We start from the raw sequence: 12,624 nt of genomic DNA, 5'->3' as shown, positions 1-12,624 counted from the left end.
GAATTTCTTTTTTTTTTTTTGAGACGGAGTTTCACTCGTTACCCAGGCTAGAGTGCAATGGTGTGATCTCGGCTCACCGCAGCCTCCGCCTCCTGGGTTCAGGCAATTCTCCTGCCTCAACCTCCTGAGTAGCTGGGACTACAGGCACGTGCCACCATGCCCAGCTAATGTTTTGTATTTTTAGTAGAGATAGGTTTTCGCCATGTTGACCAGGATGGTCTCACATGCCACCATGCCCAGCTAATGTTTTGTATTTTTAGTAGAGATAGGTTTTCGCCATGTTGACCAGGATGGTCTCTATCTCTTGACCTCGTGATCCACCCGCCTTGGCCTCCCAAAGTGCTGAGATTACAGGCTTGAGCCACCGTGCCCGGCTACACCATGGAATTTCTAGTACCTAGTATGGAGCCTGGCACACAGCAGTTGCTCGTGTGTGTGGAATCAATTAATTAGAAAATTTATAAATTAACTTTCCAATTATATTCCCATGGCTTTTTACCAAAGAATGGTTCAATCTCTTCAAACAAGCATGCAAATTCATAAAGGAGTAAGAGGGGGTACCCAGCCAGCTGGATCAGCCAAAATATCAGTGACCAACAAAGTGGCAGATATCACAACCAGACTGCCTTCACATCCCTTGTGTTTTTCCTCTGGTTTCCAAGTTTATGCTGGTATTTCTAAATAAACACGAGTAAACCTGGCTCCCCAGTATGAAATCCATACTTCTAAATCCATATGTACTTCTGAAATATTATTTTTCATTTATTATTTATCCTTAATGGCCCAGAATCAAGGTACAACCTATTGGTAAACAACCATTCTGAACGTCAACTAGCATTCCCAAAGTCAAGCACTCTTCAGGTGCTTTTTAGTTTTGTTTTTGCCAGGAACACTGTTTCTTTCCAAGTTTCACCTCAAATAACACCTCCTCCATGAAGCCTTCCTCAATACCCCCAAGCAGAACCAGCGGCCTTATTGCCTTTGTTTGCCCCTGTGACAGAGAACTTATACACTCCATATGGTTATATTTATTTCTCCTCACTGATTTGAGCTCCTTGAAACCAAGGACCAGATCATATTGTTTTGTCTGCAGCCTAAAAGATGCTCAACGAATACCGGTTGAATACATTAACTAGCTTAATTACGCCATAAGCAGAGGTGAATTTCAAAATAGAACTGTTTAACTTCTGACGTTAAAATGTCATTGCTTTGAAGGGTTTGATTTCTGTTTTGTTGTCTTTTTTGGGGTGCTTGTCGCTTTTGCTTTTTGCATTTTCAAATGTGTTAACTTTGAAGAGGATAACCTGGGATGGGATAAGTAATTACTTAGATAGAACTAAGGGAAATAAAAGTATTAATGGTATTTTTCTGCTCTGATCCATCGTGCCTAATTTGCAGGGGTTTGAATTTTAAGGTGATTACAGGAATATGGGGCAGGCCCCTTTCAATATGGAAAGTTCATGAGTTGAGTGGAGAGTCCTACAAACCCAGATGGAAACCAGAAACCAGATAAAAGGCTGAGAAATCAAGGGTTAAGGAGGAAGAGCTTACTTTGAGGAAGATAAACACAAACCACTATAACACTAAAATATGTAAGGAAGAAAGGGTGTTGAATATTAGCAATAAAGCTTCATCTGGGCTGGACTGTTAAAAACCATTACAAAACAGAAATAAACTGAGCATTTAAGTGAATTCCACATTTATTGACTATTTACTACGCGTTAGTCACTAAATTACAACAAAAGAGTAGGGCTAACAATAAGCATAAATATTCGACCTGAGTTTAATTATTCATTTCAGAATAAAAAGATAATCGGTATACAGCAAAACAATGGAATTCAGAATTTGGTAGCTGTCAAACATCAAACAGAAAAGAGTGACAAATCCTGACTGCCAACTCTGCCTTATCCCTAGGAAACACTTTGATTTGTTAAAGGAAGGTTAAAAGTCAAACAGGTTTTGTCATAATCTATTATCCTTGAAAAAAAATGAATCTTAGTGTTTGATTCTGTTTCAAAAAAAAAAAAAAAAAAACAACCCTGATTTTTAATTGTAATTTTGGTCTCTCAAGTAAATTTCCTATGGTTGAGAATAGGAACCACAGACCTAAAGATTTAAGACAGCGTTCAAATTCTAGGACACAAAGGCCAAAAGTAAAAAGTTCTGGACACTCATATCAGAGAAGGCACCAGAGAGATAAGAATATAAGGATTATAGATGGTATTATGGTATTAGGTGTTGCCAGTAAATGATTTCAAGAGAAACTTCTCAGTGTAATTCTGAGACATGTTACACAGGTTCATATCTCAGGTATTCTACTTCCTAATTGTGAACAAGTGACTTAACGTGTCAGTGCCTCAATTTCTGTATCTACAAAAGCGGGGTGATATTACTCTTTTATAGTAATCCTCACATGTGGACTAAATGAACTAATTAATGAAAAGTGCTTAGAACTGTACCTGGCACATAAGCAGCCACTGAGAGTTAGTTATATACAACAACTATACCCCCATGCCCCCACATTTACCCCCAACTATACTCCCATAACTTACACAGAATTGGAACACAAGACTTCCTTATGGCCGGGCGCGGTGGCTCACACCTGTAATCGTAGCACTTTGGGAGGCTGAGGTGGGTGGATCACCTGAGGTCAGGAGTTCAAGACCAGCCTGGCCATCATGGTGAAACTCCATCTTTTTTTTTAAAAAAAAAAAAAAAAAAAAAAAAAAGACTTCCTTATTAGCTCAATAGAGTTCCAACTCTACTAATTCGAGGGAGCAGATCCTGGGCTGTGGTCATCTCAACAATGTAGCTATTCTATTCAGTCTTCATAATTTTGTTTCTACATTAGAGGCAACCAAGGCACAAAAGTTCTATTGGTTTGCCCAAGGTCACATTCCACTTTTCTGTTGAATTTAGTTTCATTAAATTCTGAATTTAGTTTAGTTTCATTAAACTAGTCTTCCAGGGTTTGATGCAATCTGGGTTTGACGAACTTCCCAATAGAGCTGACTAAGCAGGACCCAGTAAGGAGCCACTTCACAGAACTAGTTGACATCCAGTTAGAATGGCACCAGTAGTCTCAGTGAAGAGCAGGTTTGGCCAGTGGGAATTTCTTCCTCGTAAATCAGACAGTATAGACATAGAGGATCTAAAAGTGGGGACTGAGAAAATTGGTTTTAGGCAGAACCCAATGTTGGGAGATGGCAAGATTTAAGTGAACAAGTTGTAAACTGGGAAGGAATATGATGTCAAGAAGCCAGTGAATAACCAAGGGAGGTGTCTTGGGCACACAAGGATAGGAGCCTATGATATGTAATGGTCACCATGGATACTTTTGAGATGAGGCATTAGTCACAACAGAGTGAAGTTAGCAGCTATGGTGATAGCTTATCAAAATAATCTTTTGATCAATCAGTCAACAGTATTTACTGAGCTCCTATGTCTAAGACAGAGTAGAAGGTGACACACTGATAAAATACCAACTGTCATTTCTGTTTCTACACATTTCATCACCTTTTCTTTCTAACAGTCAAGTCAATAAGTGAGGCAGTTTCTGGCCGACACTAAACCATTACTGAATTAATGAATATGCCTTCAAGCAAGTGGGATAAGAGGGTGGGGAGACTGGAGAAACCAGCTGAATAGGGTTCGGACAAGTCTGTAATGTTAACAATGAAGCATTTCCATAGCACTTTTACTTTTTGTAAACCACTCTCGCATTTATTTTTCCCCCAGTTAAAACTCCAAAGGCTTTATAAGGCAAGGCAGTTAATATTTTTATTCAACTGATGAGTTAACTTTGGCCCAGAAAGCTTTATTGACTTGCCTAATATTACACAACACATGTCAGTTGCAGGGGCAGGAACTAAAAAGCCAGGCCTCCTGCTTCCCTGCCCATTCAGTCCTTCCACCGAGCCACACTACCAAGCACAATCCAGAGGCTTGGAAGTTGGGGACGAAGCCCCGAGATTAGAGAGCACTGGCACTTCACACCTGGACCTGAACCTGAACCTGAACCTGTTGCCCTCGAGGCCTCAATACGAGGAGAGTGGGTGACCCGTCGCAGTTTGGGGTTGAGAGGTAACAGCAGGCTCTCCTCCTCTGTGGGAATCAGGTGGTTACTTACTCATATTGCCCGTTCCTCTGGGTTAGGGTCAGGGCGCAGGGCTTCCGGTGAGGACCCTTCATCTCCATACCCTCGACAGTATGCGGGCGCTAGTCAAGGGTCTCCTTTGGAAGCGCGGTGGGGAGGGGTGGTGAGCTGCGGGGCTGGGGGGGAAGGGTCTTCCGCCCCGCCCCCCGGCCGCCCTCCCCCGCCCTGCTGCACCTCCAGCGCCGGCCCCCTCCCCCGCTCTGCTCGGCCTCTGAGCCTCCTGGCAGCCCCGGCCCGCCAAGTTCTGCAGGGCCCCCGACCCCCACCCCCGGCCTTGCGCGGCCTCCCCTCCCCCTTCTCTCCGGCGGATACGGCAAGGGGCTGGGCTCCGACCGGGAGCGGCGGATCCATCCAGGCGGCCTCCGGGCTCAGCCGGACTGCGGACTGCGAGCGGATCCGACGACACTGGCTCCCGCGTCCCCAAACCCAGCCGCCTCGGCTGCGTGTCGTTTGAGGAACAGCTCCGCGCCAGGCGCCGGGCGCCGGGAGCCGGGAGCCGGGAGCGGGGAGCTGGGAGCCGAGAATCTGACCCGAGAGAGAGCGGCGCCTCGCGCCCCCGCCAGTTTTCCAGGCCGCCGCAGATTCCGCCCCCTGCGGCCAACCTGCGGAACTGCAGCGAGAGAACCCGACGGACTGGGGGCGTCTCTACCACGTCCAGCAAGGAATGGGTTCTAAATGCCACCTGTGACATCAGAATTGTTCTGAGGACTTTGAAGATGGCCACAGAAACAAAACACAGTCATACCTATGGGGGAATCTCAAACGTGTTGTGTCAATACGACCCACATCATTCAGTATATTTACATGGTCACCTCTTACTGGGCAATGTCCAAATATATATCCCTGGCCCAGGCTTCTTACCAAATAGAGTCCATTATTAACACATCATTGTGTGACAAAACTAACTGATTATCATTTCACTTCAAAGCCATATATTTTCTTCCCCCTCCTAATCTCTATATCCAATCGGTCAACACACCCTGTTGATATTTTACTTGGAATTGCTTTTAGATTCTTTATTTTCTCTCTATTTAAACAGCCATAACTTATTGAAGCCCTTGTGATAGCCTATCTAGGTTATTGCATTTTTCTCTAGATAAATCCTGTTGACTTTACTCTCTGCTTTGACCTGTTTACTCTGTTGACAGCCATGAAAATATTTTCCCAAAGTAATTTTTCAATTGTGTTATTCATTTGCTCCAGAATCTATAAAAATAGATTAGATATCAAGACTGTAAGTCTATAGTAATTAAAAGTATACTGTGGAGATAGACAACCAATGAAACAGAATATAAAGCCCCCAAACAGACCCACATATATATGGAAAGTTGATATGCAGTATGTGTGACATTTCAAATCAGTGGGGGAAGAATGGATCAGCCACTAAGTGGTACTAAGACTACTGCTTACCCATCTGAAAAATTATAAAATTAGACCCCTCCCTCAGACCATAAAAGAAAAATCAATTCCAGGTGGATAAAAGATCTAAATGTGAGCTGGGCGCGGTGGCTCACGCCTGTAATCCTAGCACTTTGGGAGGCTGAGGTGGGTGGATCACCTGAAGTCAGGAGTTCAAGACCAGCCTGGCCATCATGGTGAAACCCCATCTTTAAAAAAGAAAAAAAAAAAATTAAAAAAAATTTTTAAAAAAGATCTAAATGTGAAAAGCAAAATTATAACTTTCAGAAAAAAAGAGTATCTTTATGAGCTTAGAATATGAAGTGAGATATTTAGCTACATAAAATTCTTTTACGAATTTTATGTAGCCAAATAAAATAGCTACATAAATAAAATAGCTACAAAGAATAAGATATTTAGCTACATAAAATTTCAAAATATTTGTACCTCAAGGCAATATAAGCAAGTTAAAAGACAGACTGGCCTGCACCGTGGTTAATGCCTGTAATCCCAGCACTTTGGGAGGCTGAGGCAGGGGGATCACTTGAGCCCAGGAGTTCAAGACCAGCCTGGGCAACGTGGTAAAACTGTATCTCTACAAAAAATATAAAAATTAGCCAAGTTTGGTGGCAAGCGCCTGCAATCCCAATTACTCTAGAGGCTGAGGTGGGAGCGTCCCTTTGAGACAGGAAGATCACGGCTGTAGTGAGCCGTGATGGCGCCACTGCGCTCCAGCCAGGGTGACAGAGCAAGACCTTGTCTCAAAAAACAAACAAAAAGGACAAGCTGTCATCACCTTTCTGACTTCTTCTCTTCCCACCATTTCCCACCACTCTCTCTAGCTTGCTTAGTCACACTGACTCCTTGCTGTTCCTAGGACTTCCCAGGCACACTCTTGCCTTAGAGCCTTTGCACCTGCTGTTCACTCTGCCTGCACTCTCACCTCCCTCAGGTCTTTGATCAAATGTTACTTTCTCACGGAAGCTTTCCTAGACCACCTTATTGAAAATCACAATTCAACAATCCCCTTCTCCGTTGCTATACATACATGTTCCCCATCCCTCTTCCCTGCTTATGTACCACTCTACACCATTTCTGTTTTATTTATCCATATTATTGATCATTTACCTTCACCCACTAGAATGTTGAGTTCCATGAGTGCAAGGATTTTTGTTTGTTTTGCTCATAGCTGCATTCTCAGTGCCTAGAACCATTCTTGGAGCAAAGTAGATGCTAGAAAAATATTGATTAAATGAATGAATGACTTAGTATCCAGGATATATAAGAACTCCTATAAATAAGAAATAAAGAAATCTAATAGAAAAATTGACAAAATATGTGAGTAAGTAATTCATAGTCAAGGAAACCCAGATGGCCAATAAAGACATGAAAGGATGCCTAACTTTAATACTATTCAGGGAAATTGAAAAGTAAAACCATGAGATACCATTTCACAACCATCAGTTTTATGAAAATTCAAAAAATCAGACAACCCCAAGTGTTGCTGAGGTTCTAGCAGTAGAACTCTGATTTATGGCTAGAAGGAGTTTAACTTGGTAGCACTGCTGTGAAGAACAATTTGATGATATCTAATAAAGGTAATACCCCTCAATCTAGAAATTCTATTTCTAGGTATAGACACTGGCAAAACTCTACCAGTGTAGAGACATATAAAATAATGTTAATTGCAGTATTATTCATAATATCAGAAAATGGAAGCCAAGTAAATGTCAGCAGGTGAATGAATAAATAATAGTGTTCTTGATGAGTGAATCTGAGCTACAGGTAGTTACAGTTTAATTTCAAAAATATAATGTTGAGCAAAAAGCAAATTGCAAAACATGTATAGTATGCTGTGTATATAAAGTCTGAAAATATCATCTATTGCTTATGGCTAAATAGGTAAGTAGTACTGTAATAGTATATAAAACGTGAAAGGGCATGATCACCAAATTTAAGGGAGGGAGAAGATTGACACTGGGGAGGGGCATATGGAGAATATCAAATATATCTGTAATATTTATCTCTGGAAACAGAATCTGAAAAGTGATGTTGCAAGATTTGATAGAACTGGGTGGTGGGTACATATGTTGGTCCTGTAATTCCATCTACTTTCCTGTACTGAAAATCATTTGCAGTGAATGAAAACGAGAGATAAAGAAGGAATATGCAGGGGAGGGTTAGCAGTATCAAATACTGAAAATAGGACAAGAAAATGAGGACCAAAGAAACTTTCTTTGGCTGTGTCAAGGAGTTCACTGGAGACCAATAATTGTTTGGTTTCATTAAGTGGTGAGGATATAAACAGGATTATGGGGAATTGAGGAGAGGCTGTATTGTGAGAAAATTGAGACAAGACACCACAGATTGAAGAGGTTTGGAAATAAAAAGGAGCAAAGTACAATTTTAATTAAATTAGTTAGATGGGTCAAACAGAGGTTGTAGACAAAGTCTGAAGCCACTTTAAAGCAAAGAGGAAGGAACCAACAAAGAGGAAGCCTTTAAAGATGCTGGAAGAGAGAGGCAGAAACGTTGCAAGCAAAATCCCTCAGTAATTGAGAGGGACAAAGATCCAAGATGGAGATGGCAGAACTGGCCTTAGGGAAAAAGTAAGATATTTCTTCCTTCAAGTCTACAGTACCTTGCACATTGTGAGCACTCAATAAATATTTGTTAAGTGAGGAATAAGAGGTTGTGTGGAAATTAACATATATTGAGGTGAGGACACTAAAAACTGAAGTCTCACGGGGAAATGATGGTTGCATATTAAGTGGCTTCCAATGCAAAGAGTTAAAAGAAAATTGAATAAAATTCAAATAAATGAAACTCTGGCTTCAAGAAAACATGAATCTACTACCACCGTCACCACGACCACCTGCATGCACGTGCACGTACACAGATACACACACACACACTCTCTCTCTCTCTCTCTCTCTCTCTCTCACACACACACACACACAAATTCAATGGGTGCTCAGTGCCTTTTATCCATTAGGCAACTATCACTAAGTGTCTAGAACTTCCAGGCTTTTGCAGAAACAAAATTAAAAAACAGGATCTTTAAAAAAAGACTAGAGCTAAGCACGGTGGCTCACACCTGTAATCCCAGCACTTCAGGAAGCCAAGGCAGAAGGATCATTTGAAGTTTGAGACAAGCCTGGGCAATCTAACGAGACCTCCATCTCTACAAAAATAAATAATATAAAATTAGCTGGGTATGGTGGCATGTGCCTATAGACCCGGCTACTCGGGAGGCTGAAGCAGGAGGATCACTTGAGCCCAAGAGTTCAAGGCTGCAGTGAGCTATGATTGTGCCACTGCACTCCAGCCTCGGCAACAGAAGAAGACTCTATCTCTAAAAAAAAAATTTAATAAAGGCTACAAAATACTAAATGAAAATGACAAATTCAAAATAATAATTTAATTAAATGGCATACAAAATAGAACAGTATATCAAGTTCATTAACAGTTAAATTTAGTATGCATTTAAAAACCCATTATATTTGAAGATGATTTTTAGGCTGGATCTTCTCACTTCCCAAGAATTCCCAAGTACATATAATTCTTATGAAGAAGAAATCACAACCATGTAAATTAAATTAGTTATGCACAGACAAATAATTTCAAAAGCAAAATTACCAAAGCATTTTCAAAAATTTATAGTGAAACTATAAATGTTTAATGCAGGATGCGGATGCATTTTAATATGTTTATTATGATGCTGGCTAAAGCCTCCACAAATGACAGTGTTTAGGGCCTGCAAGGGCAAAAACAGGCCTGCCTAACATAGATGAGGCTGGGAAGGGAGATTTTGCATAGGTGAGTCAGCAGCCAGAGGCTGGAAGGCAGGCCCCATGGAGGCATAAATGATTCATTGATTTTTAAATCAACACTAGTTGAAAAACCTCCCTTTTCATATACACAAATCAGCTATGGGTATGGCTTTCCATACAGAGCAACTTAAAGAGTTCATTTTTATTTACATATTTCTGTTTTGCATTTCTATAGTATTTATGTCTACTTTAATTCCTTATAGAGTTTAGGGTGAGAAAGGCTCATTACTTGGGGCCACAGTCTATCCCCTACACTCTTGATGAGATGGTGGCAGGCACAGCAAGCAGGAGAACCTGGCCTCCTTTGGCACACAATGCCCTCCAGGCCCTTCTTTCCCTTTAAATCTCACTTTCCCTTTGCTACTTTACTCCTATCCTGGCTAGTTTCTTAATTCTCTTCATTCTCCACCCCTATCTCATTCTCCAAGGCTAAGCTCTCCTGTCTGCTTAGTGAATCCCAGAGGCAGGTTGGCATTGCCCAGGCCCACCTGCCTCTTCCTCTCAGAAATTAGAGATGCTGAAATGAAAGAATATGGGGTCAGCCTGGCATTAAACCTCCAAGGATCTGTCCTGAATGCATGATTCCAGAGTTATCTCCCAAGAAAACTCTTTATAAACTTTATGATCTGCTCATCATTTCCCTTCAGATTTGAACATGTGCAGCAGTTGGTGGCGATCAAATGGATGTGCCCGTGCCTCAAATACTCCGTCCATCATCTAGCTGAACACTGCTAGCATGCCATCTTGGTCTTGACCTTTATAGAGTGTTAAATTATAAAATATGATCCATAAGCTGTTTAATATATATCCATAAAGAATCAATGAGATGCTAATGTTGAAATACAGAGCATAAAAATGATTACAATTCCCAAAATTCCCAAGATGGCACTCATCAGACCCATAAGCTGCATTTATCTGATCAAAATTCTTATATAGCTCATAAAAATTTCTCAAGCACTCCAGGAATCCTTAAAAAGAAAATTGGGTTATGGCTAAATTCAATTTGTTTTCTCACTTATTAGGAATAAAAAATTATCCACATCTGCTAAGTCAAATGATAAGATCTCTAATATTATCATTTAGAAACTAAACGCTAAAATTATTAAAGTAAGCAGGTCGATATTTTTTAAAGCACGAAATTCAATACTTTCAATTTCAGGTCTTGAAAAGGGTTTTTGTCTATTTGTGAATGCTGCCAGGCCCAGTAACATTTAGCCATACTGTGATGGGCACAGTGGGATGATCTCTGAAGACTGCTTGAGCTCCCTGATACTCTCAATCATGTGACCCTTCTGGATGCAGACAGGGAGACATGAGGCTGGTCTTATCTCCAATGCAGGTCTCACAAAGGAAGGGGAGAATATAGCCTTGGTTTTTAGGTTATCATTTTAAGTCTCATTCCAGGGTGCAAGGCAGGAAGATTTGGAAAGAGTCTCTGTTGAGAAAGGTGTGTTACGTTCCTCAACCCATGCCTCCACCTGAGAACTGAGGTGACAAGAGCCTCAGAACTGAGAAGAAGGAGTAGGGCAGGAAAGTAAGATAATGCTTTTGCTTATTTAGAGGCAGTCTCACTTTGTTGCCCAGGCTGGAATGCAGTAGCATAATCATAGCTCACTGCAGCCTTGAACTCCTGAGCTCAAGTCATCCTCCTGCCTCAGCCTCCTGAGTAGCTGGGACTACCGATGTTCACCACCACGTCTAGCTAATTAAAAAAAAATTAATAGACAGAGTCTTGCCATGTTGCCCAGGCTAGTCTTGAACTTCTGGGCTCAAGTGATCCACCCTCCCTTGGCCTCCCAAAGTGCTGGGATTACAGGTATCAGCCATCACACCCAGCCCAGAAGAGAATGTGGAAGCTGGAATCTTGTGGTCATGATGAGAAGAAGCCCCACTGGGGAGAAGTAGAGACAATGTCATTAAAGGCCTGATGGGCAGTTGGCTACCTTAATGGATGGCAGCAGGGATGGAAGACAGGATAACTGCACATCTTGGGGAAGGCCAGTGCAGAATATACCAAGAACCGGAGAAATGGATTCCGCCTACCCACCACCACTGTTATTTCTGTCTTGCATAAACTCTGGAGTTCAAAATCAACATGTGGGCTGTGAAGGAGGGAGGGGGTGAATCCTAAATCTGATTGAGTTTAAATATGAATTGACTGAGTTGAAGTGGAGGATTGTTTTCTGCTGTCAGAAAGAATGATGCTTCTAGAAAGGCATAAAATCCAGACATAAGCAGCGTAAGCTCCAGAACTTTGTCTGTCTTGCTTATGGCTCTATACCTAGCACCTAGTACCTAGCAAAGTAGCATTTCGATAGGTAACTGTGGAATGTATAACTGTCCCCTGCGGAAAATAATGAGTGATTTAGAATTATCCTAAGTGTGTTAAGCAACAAAACAAATTGGAAAGTTTTGCTCTAACCAGTTTATTAAATTTCTCGATCGCGTGCCACTTGTTCTTCACTCCATCTCAGTACTAAATGCTACATCTCTTCCCCAACCTCCTCTGCAACGGTACCTGCTGGAATCCTCTATTCTTCAATGCTCACCTCAAATGAAGCTTTTCCTTCTCCTTTGAAGCTTTTTTCCCGTTACCTCTCAGCTGGAAAGGAATGCTCCCTCTTCTGAATAACAGTGTCTCTGTGTGCCTCTTAGGGAAGTTTTTGAAACTTTTCAAGGTCTGTTTTGTACAATATTGTTACAGAATGAACAAGCACATGATGAGCTCTGATCATTCTTATCGCTACGCAGCACCATGTCCTCAGTGCTTTATAGTCACGTTTTGAAAGAAACATTTATAAAGTACTTCTTTATGTTTTTCTATGGTGCGTCTAATTTTTCTTGTTTTAATGTGCATAAAGTATATATGCACAATTTAACAAATAATTATAAAGTGAATGTTCATGTAATCTCTACCCAGGTTAAAAAATTGAACATTGTTAGCACTTTGAAAGTGCAAACAGTGCAGGACTCCAGCTTCCAAATTCACTTCTGGGCTGGGCACCCAAAACAGGTCCCTTTCTCTGATCACTCCTTCTTTCACCCTGAATTAAACCAAGGGTAGTATTGAGCCAGCATTCCCTGGCGAGGTATAAAAGGTTCTGTCTGGGGCCGGGTGTGGTGGCTCAAGCCTGTAATCCCAGCACTTTGGGAGGCCGAGGCGGGTGGATCACGAGGTCAAGAGATCGAGACCATCCTGGTCAACATGGTGAAACCCCGTCTCTACTAAAAATACAA

At 41.5% G+C, this 12,624-nt stretch overlaps 1 protein-coding gene across 4 annotated transcripts in view; it reads right to left on the bottom strand.

The window, feature by feature from the left end:
- Positions 1 to 12,016, bottom strand: part of OCRL (OCRL inositol polyphosphate-5-phosphatase) — a 61,857-nt gene extending 49,841 nt beyond the window's left edge. For 2 of the 4 annotated variants that reach the window (XM_032260163.1, XM_032260162.1), the window contains exons 1-2: positions 4,469 to 4,635; positions 4,130 to 4,209 (exon numbers count right to left, since the gene is read on the bottom strand). In XM_032260163.1, the coding sequence (XP_032116054.1) occupies positions 4,130 to 4,209; positions 4,469 to 4,507 (119 nt within the window). In that variant the 5' untranslated portion in view covers positions 4,508 to 4,635. Of the gene's footprint in view, positions 1 to 4,129; positions 4,210 to 4,468; positions 4,738 to 11,936 lie in introns of those variants that run through there. The other 2 variants (XM_032260161.1, XM_032260164.1) reach the window with 2 other exon arrangements.
- Positions 12,017 to 12,624: the final 608 nt, after the last annotated feature.

Source organism: Sapajus apella, unplaced genomic scaffold (assembly GCF_009761245.1).
Source record: "Sapajus apella isolate SASKATOON/1434 unplaced genomic scaffold, GSC_monkey_1.0 scaffold115, whole genome shotgun sequence".
In the NCBI taxonomy this organism is placed as follows: domain Eukaryota; kingdom Metazoa; phylum Chordata; class Mammalia; order Primates; family Cebidae; genus Sapajus; species Sapajus apella.
Note: the sequence above shows the minus strand (reverse complement) of the source record. Positions and strands in the feature narration are given on the sequence as shown.